Source organism: Condylura cristata, unplaced genomic scaffold (assembly GCF_000260355.1).
Source record: "Condylura cristata isolate star-nosed mole 26May11 unplaced genomic scaffold, ConCri1.0 scaffold00012, whole genome shotgun sequence".
Taxonomy (NCBI): domain Eukaryota; kingdom Metazoa; phylum Chordata; class Mammalia; order Eulipotyphla; family Talpidae; genus Condylura; species Condylura cristata.
In genome coordinates this window covers 16,383,301-16,405,485 of record NW_004567113.1, presented here as the reverse complement: position 1 = coordinate 16,405,485, position 22,185 = coordinate 16,383,301, and the positions used below count along the sequence as shown (strand labels likewise).

The following is a 22,185-nucleotide window of genomic DNA, read 5'->3' as shown; positions in this document are numbered from 1 at the left end:
GGTTTGCTCATTGCCTCCCATGTTAGCCTGCTGTCTATGGCCTCCGATTGTACTGGCATTTGGGTCTCTTAACTGGGATTGCAAAGTCCTTTCAATAGCACACTTCTCTGCATCTCGAGGGAGAAATGTGGGCCTCTCCTGTCAGACATCAGTCTCACTGAGATCGCCCTGACAAAGGAGTAGAATGTAGCCTGGAAGGAAGGAGAGGCCTGGCAAGCAGCTCACACCATGTTAGCATCTCACCTGACCCAAAGCCCAGAAGTCTGTGCTCCAGGGATGCACCAGGACACCCTCCCTGACAGAAGATGTCCAACACCACCCAGGCACCATAGCATCTTCGTGGATGCTTAAAAAGTCCTCTACGCTTACCTGCGGGGTTCTGCCAGGTGCAGTATAGACCAGCTTGTGTGCTTTGCTAGCTATGGGTGTTACTTTGCTAGCGTCCCAGGATAGCAAGTGACCATTTGAATAAAACAAATTAGGAGAAAGCCCAGGTCATAGTAAAATCTGAGTTAAGAGATGACCTCTAGTACTCACAACAGATAAGACACCATTCCTGGTATCATATTTCAGGGATCTTTCTTTTGGGGAGTTCTTTTCCGGTAGCTCAGGCACTTATTTTACCAGATCTGCACATGATAATGGCCATCAAAACATGGCTTGAAATGATTTAGTGTTCAAATAGCCTATTTTTTAAGTAGTTTACACACAGCTTGCTTTTGTGCTTCTTTTTTGCTTCTGCCTTACTGGCCAAAACATAAGCACGCGTGTCATGTTTTGAATGGGAGGCACTTTCTCTTCTCAGTGTCTAGCATACCGTTGTCACTGGGCAAAAACCAGAGCATAAATGTGGAGTGATGTTTGTATGATGATGACCCAAGAGCTTTGAGAACTTTCCAAACTGGAAACACTTTGGTGCTAAAAACTAGAAAGAATTAACTGTGAAAGGTTTTAGGTATCTCTCCCTTAGTCATGCCTTGTACAGAACAAGCACTCCCAAGATATTTTTTGAGTGAAAAGTGAATGTTGTTATGGGTGAGAGATAGAGAAATAAATTTAGGAGAGGGAGTTGAGAGAGAATAGTAGCAATATGAAAAGGGAAAAAATAAACAAAAGCTGTTTTTTTGGATGATGAAATAATTCTCTTTCTAAAACAGGCACCAATCTATATAGGCAGCAATCTCATGTGATATGAAGGAGTGAACAGAAGGTCATCATAATGCATTGGTCCACCCCCAGAGCAGGCCATTTAGAGAAAAGTCTGACTTAGCATCTGAAATGAGAGTTTTGAGGGGAGAACGGATAGGGGTGGGTGAGCCCAGAACAGAAACTCCTCGCTGGTCAGGTGCTACTTGAGATCAGCTTGGGTCATTCGGGCAGAATTGCTGTGTCAGCTTCATAAACAACCAGGATTGCTGTCTCATGGCTGCAGACCTCTGCTGGCAGGTAGACAGTCTTCTCCAGAACTGTCTAAGTGGTTCACGCTAAGTCTGCATGCCCAGAAAGTCAGCCTTTTGCGTGGCACCCTTTGATGGGACCTGTCATTTATGACCACTTCTGGCACCTGGAGGTTCACCTGCTGAAGCAGCAGCTTTCCATTTGCTCAGCTGCTCTTGCATACCCCTTCCTTTCCTACTAGACAGGACATTGCTCAGGAAGAGTATGCAGATGGGATCAGGTGAGGCCAGTGTGGGAAGGAACGGAGCTGGTGTTCTCACTGCTCTTAGTGGCCTCCATGTCCGTTCCATGCCAGAGCCACCTGCGTGAGGACCATGAACAGTGACTGGTGTGTGCAAAATGAACTTTCAGAATATTCCCACAACTTCCTTTCTGTCCATCCTCCCCCACCCCAATTGCACCTGCTTTATGGAATGACTTCTCTAGTGGATGGACACTGATTGAAAGAAAGTGCTAAGATGTCAAGTTGGCATTTACTCCTTTGACACAGAATTTGTCGTCTCATTCATGTTTTGTACTTCGTATTAGGGATCATTTGGTGACTGATGTGGCACTGTATCTAAGTCATAGCTCTGCTTTCACTTTCTCTAACTTGCTCACTAATGCCTGTGTGTGTTTTACTAATCTTTTATACCATGCCTCGAGGTGAGAAGGAACAAATCCCCTTCAGGGGTTGCTATTTGCTATCACATGTTAGCTGTAGAGGTTGAACAAGAAAGGAATCTGCACCTTTTTTCTGCCATTCTGCCCTTTTATTGCCCCAGGCCTTCTGGAGGACACCTGCAGTTTACTGTATTTGGATGTGGAAATAGAATTGGACCATGTTTGCAGTCTTAGATCCTGTAGGCATTCATTATCCTTGGATACTACACATCCGCTCAGACTGATGAAACATTTGTGGTGCTGTCAACCTGATTTCTTGACTTTGAAATGATTTTTGTATTTCCAGTTGCAGTTTGTGTGTTATGAATTTCTGGTTTCTCCAATAGCATATGCCACTATATAAATTTGTATTAATAAATGACCGTCTGGTTGTGCTTTCTTATGTTCTTTTTAGGTTATTCATCTCATTTACATAGAAATTGCCACTGAAATGACAAAATCATTCTGAAGTTTGAAACAGAGTGTTTGGAAATCACACGTTGCAAGGGGTTGTATCTGATATACATATTAATGACACGAAAGGGAAGATAAAAAATGTATTTCCTGTCCCAGGTCATCATAGCTCCTCTTTTGCAATCAGTAGAAACCCCAAAACAAAGAGGAATAACTTAAATCTCTGTGTACAATGTAATAGAATTTATACTGCATTGACCATCAGTAAATACGTCCTGGATACTTGCTGTCTATGAGAGGACTGTGTCCTTTTATACAAATGTGAAAGTCGCTAAATGTCCTTAAAACCCCTGAGACTCCAAAACACCAAAAACTTTGTTGGCTTGTGCAGGGAGTCCAGGGAGTCCCTGCCTTATGCAGAACAGGTATCTGTGCACTTTCCTCCTCTGGGTAACAGGTTTATGTATATTAAACCTGTTAAATAAAAGGTCCCCAATTTGGGGGGAGGGGAGAGAAAAACAAATGTAAAAGAGTAAAAATGAAAACAATGGAAAAACTATAAATCAGAGACATTTTATGGGGCTAGAAGGGGGAAGGGATCAGAACTGGGGTGGGCAGAGTACAGTGGACTGTGGTGGCAGCGCACAGGTGAATTGGTGGTGGGAAGCCCATGGGGATTGCAATTGAGATGAAAAAATGCACAGAATGAAGAATGATGTAAAAAAATAATTTTTTAAAAGAAAAAAATAAAGTTCCCCCCAATAATAGAAACCAGCAGGCTCTGTTGGTACGGTCTGTGGCACCTCAGCAAGGCTTAAGAAAGCAGGTTTTTCTACAGCTGTGGAAAGATGCCTTCACCACACCTGGGATTTCCATTGAGGCTGCCTGGGACATAATGTCAGCTGCACTTCCTCACCATTTCCTGAGATGCTCCCTTGCCTCACAGCAGACTCTAAACGCTGGAGTGCGTTTCTCTTCAGCCTCTGGAGACGCTGTAGCAAAAAAACCCCAATCTGAGAATTATTAGAATTGGCAACAAAAATGCTTCCTGAGTCCTGAAATTTCATGGCTATACAACTTAAAAAATGTGGAGGTAAGTGGCAGAAAATGAGTTCATATTTAGATTTTTATGTGACTCTAAGGCTAGGGTTTTGAAGAAATGTTCTGGGAATGGGAATGGGGGAGGGAGACTAAACTGAGAATATCTTATTTTGTTCAGTTTCATGAGAAAACTGATTTTGTAAGTTGAAGAGTCTAATATCAATAAGTGTATGTCTCAATTCTAATATTAAAATGCCACAGTAGATAACAGGTTCTATCCTCAGATGAGTCTAGAGAGCGCCAACTAGGGCTTCCTTGCCCCTTAGCTTCCCTATAAATGGGCCACGTGGAGAGACAGCTGGGAGAGAAGTTGGGGTGTGCCTATTCGGGCCCCTCTCCCCTCCTCTGCTGTGGCTCTAGTTGTGCCTGTCCCCTTGCTGACATGTTGAACACTTCCAGAGTCCAGTTCTAGAGGGTTCTGATATCAGGCCTAGAGATAGCAGTGATTTCACCCTGTTCTTAGTTTTGGAGATGTCATCACTCTGACAACTATTTTATCTTGACCCTGCCACATTCCTCAAAGTCAGCCCTTCATTAAATTCTTAAGCCCTTTGACTGTGTGGTTTCTTTTCTGCCAACTCTTCCCTACCCTTCAGCTCAGTGCATCTGGTTATAGTTTTCTAGCAAGAAATATTGGGCATCTTGGCAATCAGAGACAGGGGCTCCTTCATGCTTTGCCTCATTCAGTGCTCAGAACAACCCTATGGACAGTGTGGTGACTGTCCTTGGTAATTCTTTTTGAGAGTTCCACATGAATAGCACAATTGCAAGCTTTTGCCAAAAGACCTTCACAAGTACAAATTGGTGTTGTTTTTCGAGGGTCATGTCTGGCACTCCTAAACTTGGGTTTAATGTTTGTCACAAAACATGTGGTCACTTGACTGATTCAACAAAATAGTCCCATACTGCAACCCTCTCCAACCCCCCCAAAAAAACAAAAAACTAGCAGAATTGTGTCCCATTTTGGTCTATTTGCTTTATTTGTTTCTTATTCAGCTCATTGTACTTAAGGCCACCAAGTTCCAAGACCAGTAAGTGATAAAAGTTAATTCGAATCCTGTCTGTAAGAATTTCCATAAATTATTAAAGACCAGTTTCAATATTTTCCCCTTAAACATCTGCACTAAGATATGCTTCTAGAATGAACCAATGCTGGTCCCTGGTGTCGGCACACAGCTTTTTCTCTTAGTGTCCATCCTGATTGTCCCCTCACTCCTTCACACCCTATTTCTGCTCTGAGAGGCTCATTTTCCAAACTGCCTCTCCAAGTCTCCCTTGCCCTTTAGCTTCCTTATAAATGGGCCACGTGGAGAGACAACTGGGAGAGAAGTTAGGGTGTGCCTATTCGGGCCCCTCTCCCCTCCTCTGCTCTGGCTCTAGCTGTGCCTGCCCTTTGCTGACATGTTGAACACTTCCAGAGTCCAGTTCTAGAGGGTTCTGATATCAGGCCTAGAGATAGCAGTGATTTCACCCTGTTCTTAGTTTTGGAGATGTCATCACTCTGTCAACTATTTTATCTTGACCCTGCCCACATTCCTCAAAGTCAGCCCTTCATTAAACTCTTAAGCCCTTTGACTATGTGGTTTCTTTTCTTCCAGAACTCTTCCCTACCCTTCAGCTCAATGCCATCTGGTTATAGTTTTCTAGTAGAAATTAGAAATAATTAAACACTGAAACTCAACTCATGCCTTTATTTTAAATCTGCTCACTGTTCTGACCATTAAATGATGATGAGTATATCACAGCAGGCTTTTAGAGGTGGGGAGACCAGCATTTCCGGTGCAGATAACCCACCACTGTCACCGCCACCTACCGGCATGATTGCACTGACCTGAGTGGGAGGCATGGCACAGGAACACACTTCACATGGTATTTCCACCCTACTGACAGAATGGCCCTAACCTCAAGAGCATCAATGCAGTAGAACAATTAGAAAGTGGCTATTTGAGTTCTTTGTTTTTAACAAAATTCAGTTGTGCTTTTTAATGCAATGTTTGTAAATGGCTGTGTTTCACACCTGGTTTGCAAAATTCCTGAAAATTTAGCAATCGACTCTGGAATGCCAAGCTGGCTCAGTGTTCCAGTGCAAGAGCAAACTTACCATATCCACCACTACATGGCAAATCAAACCTGCTTAGTTACCCCCTCACATTTTACCATAAATTTAAAGTATACCTCTATAACTTACCTCTACAATATTATTTTGACTCTCAAACTGTTTTATTAATCAACAAGAAAACATAGGACAATTAACCTCTAATAACTCGATAAAGTTGTTCCATATATTCAAAATGGTGAAATTTTCATCATAGTTTTTTCTGCATTCTGTTTCTGAGTGGCTATAAGCCTGACTTTGGGGATCCTAACATTTATATTATTATGATCTCCTGAGAAAATTGATCCTGTGAAGGGAAAATGCTAATTTTGTAAACATATGATAGCATGATTGTAGTTGGATAATTGTTACAATAAACTCAGAAAATGGTTAGAGTTTATTTTTCTATTATAAAGTTGCATTCTAAAACTGAAGAGTGAAACACTGAACTTCGAACAATTAAAATTACTCTTGGCCCTCCCTGGTGGCGCAGCCGGTTAATGCACTGCACTGAGAAACTAAAGCCACTTCTGCACGAGTTCGATCCCCGCCTGCCCCGGAGGTGACCACATGGCTTGGCAGACCTCTCCTGACCCACCCACTGCTCCCCTCGGCAGTGTACTTCGCTGATCTGCCTGTTCTGCTCCCCACTCTGTTCATGGTGAATCCTCTCACCCTCCCCATCTCTGGCCTGTACCCCAGTTCTGTATGAATAAATAAATAAATCTTTAAAAAAAATTAAAAAAAAAATAAAATTACTCTTAAAAGTAAACACCACCAATTACTCATTTCCTTCTGGGTCTAAATCCAGCCCTGTTCTTACTAGTGTGTGGACTACTACCTGTGGAAGTCACTGAGTCCTCTGAGCCTGTCTACACTTGCAAAGTACAGTAAGCACACCTAAGTTAACTTGGTTAGTAAGCATGCTATAAGGCCATGTATTCAGTGGATTACTTAATGTCTGGAATAAACAATGGGTTCTTAGTAATGTGCTTTTCCTGCCGCCATGCTAATTCCAGAATTTCCTAGGATGACATGGGGATTTCATAGTATATTGTAGTTGGGAATTACAGTGCAGAATGTAAAGTCTTGTAAATCTGATGGGATCCTGGTGAGCTGGCTTTTTAAAGTAAGTCTCCCAGCTTTCTCCATTAAAGTTCCTCTTCCACTTGAGGAAAATGTTGTCTTAAGCCCATGTTTCTCTAACTAGGATGCATCAGAACCACCTGGAGTTTCCTCACAATAGTCGGTCTGGGCTAGGATCCAAGAAAATTTGTTTCTATCAGGGTTCAGTCCCAGGACCCAGCTTGGAGGACCACACATTTCCTAAGCACAATTTGCAGTCCAACATGTGACTTTCCCCGGTTGCACCAGCTCCCTTACTGGCTAAAGGGGTAGCGTGTATTGTCCTGCCGAAAGACAGCAAAATGCATGACAGCATAAGTTACAGCACACAAACCAAATCACAAGTTTGCGAACATCTACATTCACTAGTCCTGGTTTTTTCTTCAATCACCATTTTGATAAGAACTTTTCTCAGATTAACAGCAACAGAAATAAAGCAAGTCATTGAGAAATACATAACATACTTACTACCTTCAAACTTATGGGAAAGTAAATTTTCTTTCCAATGATAATGTTTCAATAAATTCAAAGTCTATTGCCTCCTTCCCAGTGTCATTTCTTTGTGGTGTCCTCTCCTAGAGATACAGGGCTTCTAGTCTTTTCCCAGAATTTAGCATTATATATAAAAAGTATAATAAAGCGTCATGAATTACTGACTTTCGTTTCATGTGAGTTTATTTTGACCCTGATTGGCTTGTCAGATCATTGATTCCCAAACTGTGTCTCATCCATGCTTGCCTCTTCCATAGCGGCAGCAGGTGCCTGTGCTGGCAATCAAAGATTTCCACTAGAGTATGTTTTGTCTTGAAGTGGCAGATGGCAAACCCTATTTAGACCCGGCAGGTTTGAGCTTTCTGGTTGTGACTGGCTCCCTGCCTGTAACAATTCTATCATTTACTCCCTGGTGTGAGTTTGGCTAAATGATGTAATCTCTCTATATCTCAGGGTCCTCGTTTATAAACTGGGAAACTTAATAACCTACCATATAAGGTTGGCTTAAGAATTAAATTGGTGAATATCTTTAAAGAATTGAGAACAATCCCTGGCACAAAAGAAAATGCTAGATAAGTGTTGCAGACGTTTACTAGGAGTTCACGGTCTACATAAGGAGGTGAGCTCTCTGAGTCGGGACTGAGAATCTGCATCCAAAGTGCTCAAAACAAACTAAGTGATGCAATGAACCTAAATATTTTAATGTAAGTGAAAGAAAAAATGAAAACCGAGGCAATGGGCTTCAATGTGAAGATGTTAGCGAGGAGGACGGGAAAGTTTAGATACTCAGGAGAGTGAAGGACCAGGCAGTAGCAGAGTTGGGAGGCTTAGGGGAAGTGGTGGAAGCGGAACTGGAGTTCCTCAGCCCTGGGGCGCGGCTTCCCGGTCCTGGGGCCCTAGGCTGCGATCAGGTGGAGTCTGGAGGCCCGAGGAGTGGCAGGAGGAAGGGGCGCGGCCTCGAACAGCCGGGGGGACCGCGCAGAGCCCAGCGCCTGGAGCTTCCTCGCGGGCGTTCTGGCGGCTGCGGCCAGGTAAGTTCAGCCTCCCCGCGCGGTCACCTGGAGCCGCCACTGGCCCGCGGCTTGGAAGTGTCTGCCAGCCTCTCCCCTCACCCTAGAGCGCAGCTGGGTCCCCTGTCGAGGTGGGCAGGGCTGGCACCCCCGCGGCGGGTCCTTCCAGCCTGGCGCTCCCCAACTCCAGAAATGAAGAAGCTGAGACCTGGGCCGGGTCGGGGGGTTGGGGGGAGGGCCGCTAGGGGGGGTATTGAAAGTGGTGTGCCCTGGGATGGTCTCCCCTCTAAAGTTTTAGGGAGCGTTAACTATCCTCCCCTCTGTCTGATTTTTCGAGACCCTACACTTTTCACTACAGTTAGCAGCATAGGCGTCCAGTTGACAGCCTCGGCCATCCCAGTCTAGAGGACTTGGGGTCAAAAAAAGAACGGGGTCCTCAAAGGTCCTGGTGGGGCTGGCTCCCGCCTCCCTTTTGAGGAGCTGGAATCCCCCCTTAAGTTTGAACTTAACACTGATTATATTCGCTTACATTTTAAAGAGCTGAAAGAAAAGTGTGTTTAAATATTGGACCTTGGAAGTAGTTTTCTTTTCCTTGTAAAGGCACCTTTTTCTTTGATTACAACAGACTCCTGTTCACTGCATGAATCATCCCCCTGGTATTTGAGTCAGCAGGTGGTGAGCTGGGTACCTGATTGCAAATGACCCCAGACCAGAGATAGATCTCCACCTGGTCTAGGATTCTGGGGCCTCTGGGGGCCCCTCTGACTGCTGACAAAGAGATTGCGCTTTCTGGAGCTAAAGTCTGTTCAAAGACTGTTTACAGATTCTGCCCTCCTTTTAAAAATTAACATCATAAGAAAATGTAACTCATTAGAAAGTCATTCTGCAACGATGCTGCTGCTAAAAACTTCAGAATGCCAACAAAGGAAGTTTGAAAGATGTAAAGAAAACTGGAACTTTGTTCCAGGAACTGTGGTTGCATGCCCTCTGTGAAGAAATAGAGATGAGGGAAGTAAAAGATGTAGACACCAGTTCTTTTCAGAAAAGGATCTTTAAAGTTCTGTGAAGTCATTTGGCCTCACTGTGGAGGAACTTGATACTTCTTAAAAATTAAATCAGTAATAATCATTAGCAATTTACAAATTATAACTGGACCTACACATTGGGTTTTAGTTTTCCACATAGAGAGCCAGCACCTGGGCAAGGCAGAAACCTGGGACTTAGGTTGATATTTTTGGAGTGCGGCCACCTAGATTCAGTAGGACAGGGGACTCACCTCGCTGTGAAACTGGAACATTATTATATGCCTCTGGACTCCACCTGCTTCAAATGAGACCTAGCTCCCTAGATTATTGTCAGAATTATATTAAATCTTTCGTTTACTCATGTCATTTTTTAGTACCTTCTGTGCCTCAGTGAGTGAATGTGACAAAAATCTTTAGCCATGCAGAGTTGACCTAGTGCTTTTTAATTACCCGGTGTATAGTAAAACCTCAAAATGCTAGCTGGTATTATTATACGGGAATCCTCTGATTTTTCAGAGTTGCAGTTGAACACTTTGCTTTTACAGAGGGCCTACATTAATTAGTACCTGATTTAGCTAAGAGAAAGAACTGCAAAGAGGATTTTCACTACTCCAACAAAAGTGAACTTCAAAAAACTGCATCCAGCATTGTTTTGTAGCCTCTGGGCAGTAAAAGTGGCACCATCAAGCTTCTTCCCTGGCACTACTTAAAAGATATAGATAGATAGATAGATAGATCTCAAATATGTACTATATACATTATATATAATATAATTTATACACACACATAATATATTTACATCATTCCTGCCTTTACTGTACCTTACTGTTATTTTAGATTTTTTTATATATTTGCTATGATTTGATAGTATGGGGGAGGGGTGGGGTCTAGGAAGTCTCAAAAAATGTTCCATAAGTTAATGGTAGTTGAGTCTTTCTGGTTTAAGAAAGACTTCATGGGAACACTACTTTCAGGTGGGGAATATGGCAGGACCTGTACATATTATTTCATTCACTGCCATTAACAGCACATCTCCCCTTTTGAATGGTGCAAAAAGTGAGACTCAAGGAATTTGAACTTCATCTTTAAGAGGAAAAACCAGAATTAGAATTAGGAATAACTTGTATCCACTGTATCTAGAGCGGAAGTAGTGCTAGAACCAGTAACTAGAGAATTGAATTCCCTAGGCTGCAGAGGTCCTGAGAAAAATCTGGGCTGAGTAGATAAGGGACTAATGGTGTAATTTCCTATTGAACTTTGCTCTGGGGCTGTCAGTAGACTTTTTTTTTTTTTTTAAAGATTTATTTATTTTATTTGTGCATACAGAGCTGGGGTACAGGCCAGAGGCTCAGGGGCGGTGAGAGGCTTCACCAGAGACAGAGTGGGAGCAGAACAGGCAGATTGACAAAGTACACTGCTGAGGGAAGCAGTGGGCGGGTCAGGAGAGGTCTGGCTCGCCATGTGGTCTCCTCCTGGGCAGGCGGCAGGCGGGAATCGAACTCATGCGGAAGTGGCTTCAGATTCTCAGTGCTGTGCTTTAACCCGCTGCGCCACCAGGGAGGGCCTGTCAGTAGACTTTTAGAATATTTTGTTCCCAGGATAGGTGGGAGCTACGTGTACTTCTAAATACACCAGCATGTTTAAATACACCTACCTGTGGACAGTGTGCCTTGATTCCCAGCCAGCACCCACCCAGGATGCCCTTTTCACCTCTGAGACCCACCTGCAAAGGACAGCACTGTCTCATGAATGCAGACATGTCTACTTAAGCATCGGGTGGCCAACTTGGAGTCTTGTGGCATGTAAATGGAAATTTTACAATCAAACACAAGGAATGAAACTAAAAGCAGCTAAAATTTATGTGGGAGGGGGGGCAATTTCCTATGCCTTTGTTTTTGCTCCCTTCGGTGGTAGTAAAAGGGTAAAAGAAGTTTGTCCCTTGGACAATAAAAGGAAACAGAATTTGAGGCGTTTAATTTGTCGACAGATTTAGAAGTGAGGACCGAATACTGCTGTCTGTAAGACCACCACCCTGTTCTCTGGCAGTGGGCAGGGGCCCTTAACTAGAGCTGCAAGGGAGGAGAGGGCGGCTGGGCAAGGGCCAGCATGTCCCACCTTGCAGCGTAAGCGTTTGGAGATTCTGGTTGACATCAGCTTGCTTTCGCTCTCCCTTGGTGGTCAACAATGCCTATGTTATCTTCCTAGGGATGCTTTTTTCCCTTGGAATGTAAGAAGAAAAAGTTTATTAAGCCGACAGGGTAAGGAAAAATGACAATGGAAGCACTTACTTGGTGGGACAGACATATACTTTTGTTGTTGCATCTAGTTAATTCTACTAGATTTGAAATGAGTCACAAATTGGCTTTCCAGGAATCATGGTGGTAAACTTCGTAAATACAGACATCTTTCTCTTATTTGAGCCATTCAGTCTAGCGTAGTCTCTTATGTAGATGTACTCAGTAAATGGTCTGTCTAGCAAACGGGGTTCTTGGTATTAGAGACACATCTTCCTGCAATGGCCTCTCTTCAAACGTTGACTTTCATTTTCTGGATTAAAGAGTAAGGGTTAGTCTGAGATTATTGTATTCTGAATTGCAGGTTTCTAACACTTAATTTTCTTCTTTTTATAGGATCTTGTGAGTTCAACTCAAGGAAAAGTTGGAACATCATGGCATCTATCTGGGTAGGTACAACTCAAGCAATAGCAGTAACTTATTTCGGTGAAATCAAAATGCAGTAAACCAGAAGATCAAGGAAAATTTTGGGACATTGATAGAAATTATCAGAAAAAAGAAGAACATACCAAGAAATCTAGAGGATGTGTAAAGATAACAAGGTGTTAAATATAGTGCATATAATATAAAAGTATACAGTTAAAATAATTTATGATGACATTGAAAGAAGTCAGTAACAGAATAAAGATAGAAATTGATTTGGTAATTCATTATGTGAAAATGATGAATTTCATATAAGAGAGGAAAAGATGACATTCTGTAAGTAATGTTGTGAAAACTTCTAACCATATGGGGGAAAGTTAATCTGAATTTCTTCTTGCTTCTTATATTAAAATAAGTTTCAGATGGATAAAATACTGGAATGAAAGAGATGAAATATGGTAAATTAAAAAATAATCTTGGAGTGGGATAAGCACTCATAATCATTGCACAAACCAAAGACTAAAGGAAAAATATTGATCCACTTACTATGTAGAGATGTATAACTTATGTTAGCAAGTTATACATCTATATTAGTAGAAAGAGAAATCAGCCTGCAAAGGGAAAGTTTTTGTAGTATATCAGACCAAAGGAATTTGTATTTTAATTCCTTAAAATACAAATAATGTGGATAAGGCACTAAGAAAAATGAATTTGGGCCTCCCTAGTGACACAGGGGTTAAGTCTCAGCACTATGAAGCTATCGCAGCAAGAGTTAATCCCCAGTCAGGGAGGTGACCAACATGGTGCTGCAGACCATGTCTCCACACAGCAGTGTATTTCAGTCAGTCTGCCTGATCTACTCCCCACTTTGTCTCTGGTGAATCCTTCCCCCTCCCACCTCTGGTCTGTACCCCAGATCTTGAATGCATAAATAACTAAGTCTTAAAAAAACAAAGAAGAAGAATGAACTCAATGGAAAAATTTGTGAGGACATGAAAAGAATCACAAATATTCTTTAAATATATGGGAAAAATAGTTAAACCTCACTGAGAATTAAAGCAATATTACAAATGATAAACTTATATTGATACATCATAGTCAACCAGAATTTATAGTTTACATTAAGTTCACTCTTGGTGTTGTATATTCTATAGGGTTGAATGTGTGTATTTGAAAAGATATATAATCTGTTCCCACAACAAGTGCTTCTACTTTAATAGTTACTATGCTAATGACCCACAGTTAGCAGCAGCTTCTGCAGGTTGAAGGGCAAGCCCTCCTTCAGTGGCGAGTCTCAGAGCAACTGCACCTCCGCCCAGGGAGCTATCAATTTAGGGGTTTCCATGAACCTTTCGTGTTCACTATTACACTTATATCACACAGGCCACCTGTAAGGTGAGGTCTGATGGGCTTACGCAGAGCTCTGGTGCCCTCTCCCTGGTCAGGGTGCATGGCTCTTCTTGTTCATCAACCTCACCCACTAGGAGGCTTGTTTGACCCTCAGCACTGAGGTTTCATCACATGGATACAGTTGATGGGATCTCTGGCCAGGTGACTGAAGCAATCTCCAGTCTTCTTCCCCTCCCAAAGTGCCTACCTTTGATCACCTGGCTGGTCTTTCTGGTGACTGATTCCTGCACTATCTGGAGGTCCACCCTAGAATCGCTTGAGCATAACAGATCCTTTATCACTCTAGAAATTACAGTCAGTGGCTTTTGAACCTCTATGCCTGAGATCCAAAGCATAGGTAAGCACACTCCTTATACCTCACATGTTATTCACATCAGAATTGCTCATTTTCCAGAAGGTCATATCCTTTGATCTTTTACTAAAACTATGTCAACACAATGGCACTGACTACCTTATGCTGATCAGAAGCACTGACAGGGTTAAATCTTTACTCAGTAACTCTAGGGAAGACAAGTTCATGTTTTGTCATGAATATAGATTTGTACGCAGCATCAGTCCAAATACAGGGCCTGTGGAGAAAACATGAAAGGGGTTCGTGATGGTAGAAATTTTCTGGGAGCAAAAGCTCATCCACGATGCTGTGTTTGTGGTAAGAAGATAGAAAGCACAGCTTCTCTTCCCTACCCAGTGGCAGGGCTCTCAGGGAGCCCTTGGCATGTGCTAAGGGGGAGAGAAATGAGGGAAGGTAATGTCTTTCAAACCCCATGCCCTGGATCACACCAACCCTGAGCATTTTGGATAGTGTGGGGTTTGTGAGAACTTCTGTGCTCTGCTGGAAACATCCCACGAGAGCCTTCCTTTGTGTTTGCTCTTCCTGGCCATGTGACTTGAATGCTCTTGTGGACATGCTGCATTTCTCTTCGGGCCCTCCATGCTGCGGAGCTGGGAGGTCCAGTTTTATAAAGATGTTTTCACTGAAAGGGACTTTTCACATCTCAAGCAGCACAATTGTGAGGCCTAACTAGGTGCCGGTCAGCAGGAGTGCAACTTCCTGTCTGCTGTGTGTCTTAAACCATGTTCCCTGAAGCTTCTTTAGGTAAATGTTGGCACTCAGACTGTTCCACAAATGGCTCTCTGCAGGAAGTTAATGAAAAACAGGTTAGACTTGGAATTCAAATAAAAACATGTAAGCCTTTTTCAGGACACAGTCTAGAAGCTGTATAATCTGAGTGAAAAGAGAGAGGTTTCCTGGCAATGAATGGAATAAACATGAAAGAGATGTTCTTGCCACTCCCTGGCCCAGTCTCCCTCTTTCATATTTCATAATAATGAAAAGGATAATTTGACAATCTAGTGAATAGCCATTAAATAAACCTGGTAAATGAGAGGGAAAAAATGTTTTGGAATGAGAGCAAGGAATGTGAAGGAGAAATGGACATGTTTTGATTTTCTTGAAAGTCCATTTTGGTGAATGCAAAGCAGTTAAAAATAAGTTTTTTAGAACATTGCACAGTAAGAATAACAGAGGTCACACCATGATTAAAAAGGACTAAATCAAAAGGGTGGAAAATTCTCAAGTCTGTTCCTTCCTCTATTATCAGATCCTTGCTTCTTTCTCAATGCTCTGTGTTTGAGTGAATACCTTCCATGGGCTCTGGAGGTATGTTTACATATGAGTATAACAGCCCCTGTGAGCAGGATATACAAAAGGTGAAGAATGCATTTGTGGGACTTTTTGCATATGGTGTGGAAATCTGAAAAGTCTGGGAGTGCCCCTAATTATTGACAAAACAAGACTCAGCACAAGAAAAAAAATTTTTTCGCTTATATATTCTACAAATATTTACTAAGCATCTACTAAGTGTCAGGCACTGTTTTTAGACTTTAGGATACAGCAGAGCAAGAGAAACAGAACAGCCTGGAACTTCCATTCCTCAAATTTCATTAAGGAAGGCAGCTAAAAAACAAAGAAATAAGTGTATAATATATATATAAAATTAGTTTTAGGTACCCTGGAGAAAAGCAGAGGTGTCAAATGAGGGTAATGGGGAGTATTCTTTTCTGCTCACATATGTGAACAGGTAAGATGTAGGCAGGTGTGTGAGGATAAGCTAGAAAATAGCTTGGGGAGCACATCTGGGCAAAGGGACAGCAGGTGCAAGGTTCTCAGGCTGATGGGTTGGGTATATCTGAAGAACAAGAAAACTCCAAGAGGTAGAAAGGGGACAAGGACACTTGGGAAGGCATTACATTGCTCTCTCTGTTTTATGTGTGTAACTTCAGGGTCCTCCATAGATCACAAAGAATCCCCCCAGTCCCAATAAACTTCATCTGAACAGTTCTATTACCTAAGTTTACTTTACATTAGGAAATACTCTTATTCTGTAGTAATTTGTAGGATCGTCACTTCCCAGACACACTCAGACAAGACGCATAAAATAATGCATTGCCATCATGTCACATGGGCCTTAGTGGCCTTGGCCATTGATGCAACTGTTCTTCCCAGAGTGTTACAAACAAGTGTCTCCATGATCAGCTTCTTGGGGTGGATTTCCATTAACTAGAAGTGAAGTGGGAGAAGAATGGGTGTGGCTACTGCTATCCCAATATCCTGCTGAGTCAGCTGCTGTTCTCCAGGCAAAGACTCATTTCAGAAGGTGTGGGCAATGCTGGATTCCTCACTTCAGTAAGCAGAACTCCTTGTGTCATTCACAGTTTGATTGCAGGCCCCATAGAGGTGTCTCCCCCCAAAGTTAAAGTTTGTAGTGTGCAGATCTGAGGGTTTGAGCAAAACATTAGTCTTATGCTTTGCTCCCAGCCAAGAGGAGGATTTGGTCAAGAACTCTTAACTAACTGAAGCTCCTGGCTTTGAGAAACAAAAATACAATCCTTAGGTACGGGTGCTCTATAAAATGAGGATGAACATACATTACCTGTAGTATCTTTTAAACATATAATGATAATAACTTTGAGAGAGAAGTTTGTGTTGACAGTCTTTTTGGCAGACCAGTGTTTCAAGCTTATTCCAGGTAGTTGTGTTGGCTGCCTTTCAGAGGAAAGCTGAAAGCTGGAAAAGAAAACAGAATCATTGAAAATGACCAGGCATCTACCTCAGCAACTAGCACCTGCATTGAAATTTCTGGAATGGATCTTGGTACAAAAAATGGTCATTGAAATACTCGACATCTTCCAAAATCTCCCAGGATACAGTGGTCACTTTGATTTCCAGACTGTCCAAAGAAAGCAACTTCCTCTGGCAGTCCATGGTCTAGTACAGACCTTGGCAAAATTCCACAGCTAGCAATGCCATTGTTCTGTGTCCATCCCCACCCAGAAAACTCAGTCACAGTAACTTATTATGCTCCTATTTGGAGGGAAGCACTGGGCTAGGAGCTAAACATATTGTAATGCATAAAACAAAAGGTCTCCGCCCTCTGGAAATTTGCTTTAGAAAAAGGTGGAGTTGGGAATATGAACAGTAAGAAATATTTCACCATGACAAGTGCTCTAGGAGAGAAAGGTTGTGAGGAAAATAGGAGAGGACCACTTAGATTAAATGACCGGAGTAGGTCTGGCAGAGAAGGTGGCCTTTAAGCAGAGAACTGAAGGTCGAAAAACATTCCAGGTAGAGCAAAACCAAAGTCACTGAGATGAGAAGAGTTTAATATTTTCCAGTCACACTCTCAGCCTGGAGTGTGATGGGCAAAGCCAACTGTGGCCCCAGGTGAGGAGACAGGTTGACCAAACCATGCAGAGGCCTGTGGGCAGAAGGAAATTGCACTTCCTTCATTGTCTAATGGGAGTCAGAGAAGTGTGTTCTGTTGGGAAGAGCCAGAGTGATCCCACAGTGCTCTATTTTGCTAAGTGGAAATGGCTGGAGGTGGATAATAGAAGGGAGTGGGGAGGGCGACTCTTCTATGTACTGCACATCCAGGAGAGCGATGCGGGGTGGTGATCTGGAAAACAGGGACAAAGCAGATGAGAGGGGTAACCATGAGTTTCTCTTTTTGAGATAATCTCACAGGCGTTGCTCATGGTCGGGTTCAGAGAGAAAGAGGACTGAAGGAATCAAAGGAGACCCACGGGGTTGTGGTGGTTAGTGTGCCAGGTACAGGGATGAGACCAGTTGTGAAACAATCAAGCAAATCAAGGAGGACAAGAGACTGTCACCAGATTGCCTGGGGCTAAATGCTATCTGTGCCCCCAGACATACTATTTGGCCTTGGGCAAGTCCCCTACCTCTGTGTTTTCTCCCCTATAAAATGGGGTTTATCATAATCCTGATCTGAGGATTAAAGGAACAACATAGGCCCTCCCTGGTGGCGCAGCGGGTTAAAGCACTGCACTGAGAATCTAAAGCCGCTTCCGCATGAGTTCGATTCCCGCCTGCCCCGGAGGTGACCACATGGCATGACAGACCTCTCCTGACCCGCCCGCTGCTCCCCTCAGCAGTGTGCTTCGTCCATCTGCCTGTTCTGCTCCCCACTCTGTCTCTGGTGAATCCTCTCACCACCCCTGAGCCTCTGGCCTGTACCCCAGTTCTGTATGCCCAAATAAATAAATCTTTAAAAAAAAAAAATGAACAACATAAGTGACAAGTAATATCATTTAAGTGTTACATGGAAGAAGAAATTAGCTTGGAAGGAAATCATGAGTTGATATGTGAAATATAGAAATGGATTATCCAGTAGCATTGAATACAGGTGAGTCTTCAAAAAGAAGGATGGGCTGGAGATGTACATATGGGAGTTGTCTGCATATAGGAGAAAGAGTGGTGGAAATAACCCATTGGAGGAATAGAAGGGGAAAAAAGAGGAAGACCTCTCCCATTTAGCATTACCTACTTTATAGAGGTCAGGTCAAGGGGAGGAGCTAGGCCAAGAATGAATGCAAGTTGGAGTGGCAGGGAGAACCCCCAGGGATGAGATTCTGGAGCCAAAATAAAAACAAGTACAAAAAACAAAGGGTTGGGTTAACCAACACAAATTTCCATAATAAAGGTTTCTCCTAATGATAGTCTATGTTTATTGGAACACGCAATAAAAATTGCTTATTTTCCCCTCTCTTCCTGAATTTCTGAATCCTATTCCTGAATTTCTGAATCCTATTCATCTTTCTACTTCAACCCAGCACCTTATCTCTCATCACATTCCAGAGCTCTTGCAATGACACTCCCTTGATGAAGTCACCAAATTGGAAAAAGAAAAGCTACAAGTGCAGCTATTTTCTCATTTGAGTGATCACAAGCAGAAATGCAAACATTTGCTCTGGATGCTTTCCTATCATGTTCTTCCAGGCATCGAGACTGCCCAGCCCTGCCTCCACACCCCTGCTGCTCTTTCCTGTGGTGATGTGCTGTGCCTGATGTTTGCCCCTGGTGACTGCCAACCTGTGGGAGAAGATCAGGCCCCTTGCATGGATGCCCTGGAGGCCAGAGGGTCTGGCATTTCCCCTTGCTCTTTTGGCTTCCTGGGGCTGCCTTAGCCAGCTGGGTGATTTTAACCAGGAAAAAATAATATTCTCAACATTTCTGGAGGCTAGAAGTTTGAAATTAAGGTAATGGCAAGGTTGTGCCCCTTCAGAACCCTGAGAGGGGAGTCCTTTCTCTTCCTAGCTTCTGGTGCTTGCTGGCAATCTCTGGCATTCTTGAGTTGTAGGGCACACCGCCAGTCAGTCTTCATCATCGCACCACTGTGTTCTCCCTGTCTGGCTGCATTTTCACAAGGCAGTCTTGTGCTGAAAACAGTCACGTTGTATCAGGTCTAACCCTACTGGAGTATAGCCTCAGCTTAATTTACAAATTATATCTGCAATGACCTGACATGCAAATAAGGCCATGGTCTGAAATTTTGTGGTTAGGCCTCCCACTTATGTCTTCAATTGGGAGAGGAGGGTAAAATTCAACCCTAACACCTGCCTCTCAGCCATATTTTATTTCCGGGCCTTTTATGACAAGCTTTCTTTGGTTTTGAAAAACACCTTCTACTGGAAAAATCAAACAAGAAGACTGATATTTTCCAATTTATGATTGCTTTATTCATTTTTAGTCTGCTCCCTTTTTTTTTTTTCTTTTATCACCAACCTACATAACCGAGCAGGTTTTGACATTGAGCAGAGTGATCATTTCTACCCGGTTCTTTGACAGTCCCTGAGTCCGGGAAGTTTATATGAGGCTTTGGCTTGAAAACAATTTTTGAATATGGTCTTTCTGGGACCTTATGAAATAATGAGTGATGTGTCTTTGACTCTCCTTTAAAATATACCTGCAGCAACTGCTAGTATTACCCTGGAGCTTTTAGTTTTAAATGTTTCTTGTCAATAGGACTGGCAACTTATATTTTTCTCTTACATTGTCCTTCTGAATGTAAATGTTTTAACTTCTTGCAAACTCAGTACTCTTTAATGAATTAAGGTACAATTGATTTTTTTTTTCTTTTAGTTAAAGAAACTGATCACCACCAGGGGTGGCAGCAGATAGCTCCTTAAGACCAACTTTGCCACACCAGTGGCCTCAAGGCATCCTGTACTGTGACTGATCTCTTCAGGGTAGAATAGAAAATCAGGGGAAACTATATTGGCAGGAACAAGATGAGTCAACTGAGATGTACCCTGGCACCTTTCTTAGGAGCAAAGTCCTCTTGTGAGATCCACCCCTCACAGGATGTGTGAACTTCAGTAGCTTCATCATCATCTGGAATAGGTTTTATTTTATCTGTTTTATTATTCTGAGGACTGAATGAGCCAACACAGAAACATATTTACCAATAGTACTTAGCAGCAGTGCTTATTTCTATAGAGCAAACTCCTGCTATTACCTTTTTCCTTGGGCGTTCTTTGCTTTAATTTATTTTCCAACTGGTTTCAGGGCCATCTGAAGGTCAACTTTGAGTAAAGGAAAGAACCTCAAATGTGGGTGGAAATTTAATTAAGCATGATTTGTTATATATAAAAAAAAAAAACCTACATATAACTTTGCCAGGTATTCATGCCATGCCCTACACTAGCACAGACACTGTTAGGTTACTTTATTAGGAAATAAACCAAGTCAGGTATTGATTAGCAATTTGAATGTCAAATAATTAAGCCTGTGATGAAACAGGCTATCCAAATAGTTTTGTTTGGCTGTAAAAATGCCAACCTCCTGTAACAAATGAGCTCATCATGAAATCCTTTTCCACACCCATAAAAGAATCTATGATTTGTTTCCTCATTTTTCCTTTAGTTTTCTGGGCAGCTGAGAATGAAATAGAGCAGTGGTTCTCAAATTCAGTATGCCTTAGAAACTTCAGAGAGCTTGTTGAAATGGAGATCCTGAGTCTTAGACCCAGAGCTGTTGATTCCGTAGGGCCTAAGATTTAAGATTTCTAATAAGGTTCTAGATGATGCTGATCCACACTGAGAGAAACTGATGCGGACTGTCAGGTGTTGTGAGCTGTTGTAGAACACTGGGCATTTTCCTCACAGGGAGGTGGGTTGGAATGTGAAGGCTGTTACCAGTAACAAAGTTGGTCAAGCAAGTTATCTCAGAGATTGAATTCTTGCATTTTTAAGTGAAAATAATAAAGTCTACCTCTTTAATGTCATTGTAAAAGTTAAATGAGGAGAATGAAAGCACTTTTTTCACCACTTGACATGGGTTAGTTGAAAAGATCCTATTAATTTGTTTTACTATTATTTGTTTTGTGTTTTTCTGAAAGTAATATAAACATTTTTCAATGTTCTGGGTAACCAGTTTATCAAGTGTATGAGACTTATTATTTAAATAACTGAAACAATTTGAAAAAATTCATCAAGATTCCACTTCAGAATTCCTATACCATACTTGAGTTTTTTCATTTTAATTTAATGAGTAGTTCCTCCCCCTTTAATTCTTACTAGGTAACAAGTTGCATAATGCTCTAGGAATTTCATCTTCTATTGTGTACACTGGGATTCAGCAAATTTTGATGAATGGATAGTAGATACAGTGGAAAGGTCACAGCTAGAACAGGAACCTGAACATTCATGATTCAGAAACAATTCAAGTCTGACTACAATTTTTGTCTTGTTGTGTTTAGGAAGAACCAGGTACTTGCATGGCTCAGAATCATTTGGGGAGCTTCTTTTGTGTGTGTGGTATTACCATTTTTTAAGTTGTTTGTTAACCCACTAAAATCTTTGCACTCCTTTGAACATTTTCCTTCCTCTTCCCCTCTTAATCTCGAACCTCACTTCACTTGTTAGTGTCCACTGTTTTTTGTTTTTTTTTTTTATAATATAATAGTTTATTTTTACATCTATTTATCCTTGCCTTCACTATTGTGGCATTGGGTGCTCTATCTTTAAAGATGTCGCTGAAGTGTATGTCTTGTAGTGTTTGGCCCATTTTTGCTTCCAGGTATTTTATGGTTTCCGTTCTTATGTCTAGGTTTTTAATCCACTTCGAGTTGATTTTTGTGTATGGAGTGAGGTAGTGATCTAGTTTCATTTTTTTTGCATGTAGCTTCCCAGTTTTCCCAGCACCATTTGCTGAACAAACTTTCTTTGTTCCATTGTACTTTCTTTTCTCCTTTGTCAAAAATTACTGTCCATAAACTTGTGGGTTTATATCTGGGTTTTCTATTCGAATCCACTGGTCTGCATGTCTATTCTTGTTCTAATACCAAGAAGTTTTTTATTATTATGGCATTGTAGTATAGCTTGAAGTTTGGGGTTGTAATGCCTGCATTCTGTTTTTTCTTAGACATGAGGGTTTTGGCTATTTGAGGTCTTTTGTT

General features: G+C 42.0%; 1 protein-coding gene across 1 annotated transcript in view; it reads left to right on the top strand.

Moving 5' to 3' along the window:
• The first annotated feature begins 8,307 nt into the window (after positions 1 to 8,307).
• The window catches only part of ANXA3 (annexin A3), a 51,002-nt gene continuing 37,124 nt past the window's right edge, over positions 8,308 to 22,185 (top strand). Inside the window, exons 1-2 of the mRNA XM_004681191.2 lie at positions 8,308 to 8,358; positions 11,993 to 12,045. Coding sequence (XP_004681248.1) covers positions 12,031 to 12,045 — 15 coding nt within the window. The 5' untranslated portion in view covers positions 8,308 to 8,358; positions 11,993 to 12,030. The remainder of the gene's footprint in view (positions 8,359 to 11,992; positions 12,046 to 22,185) is intronic.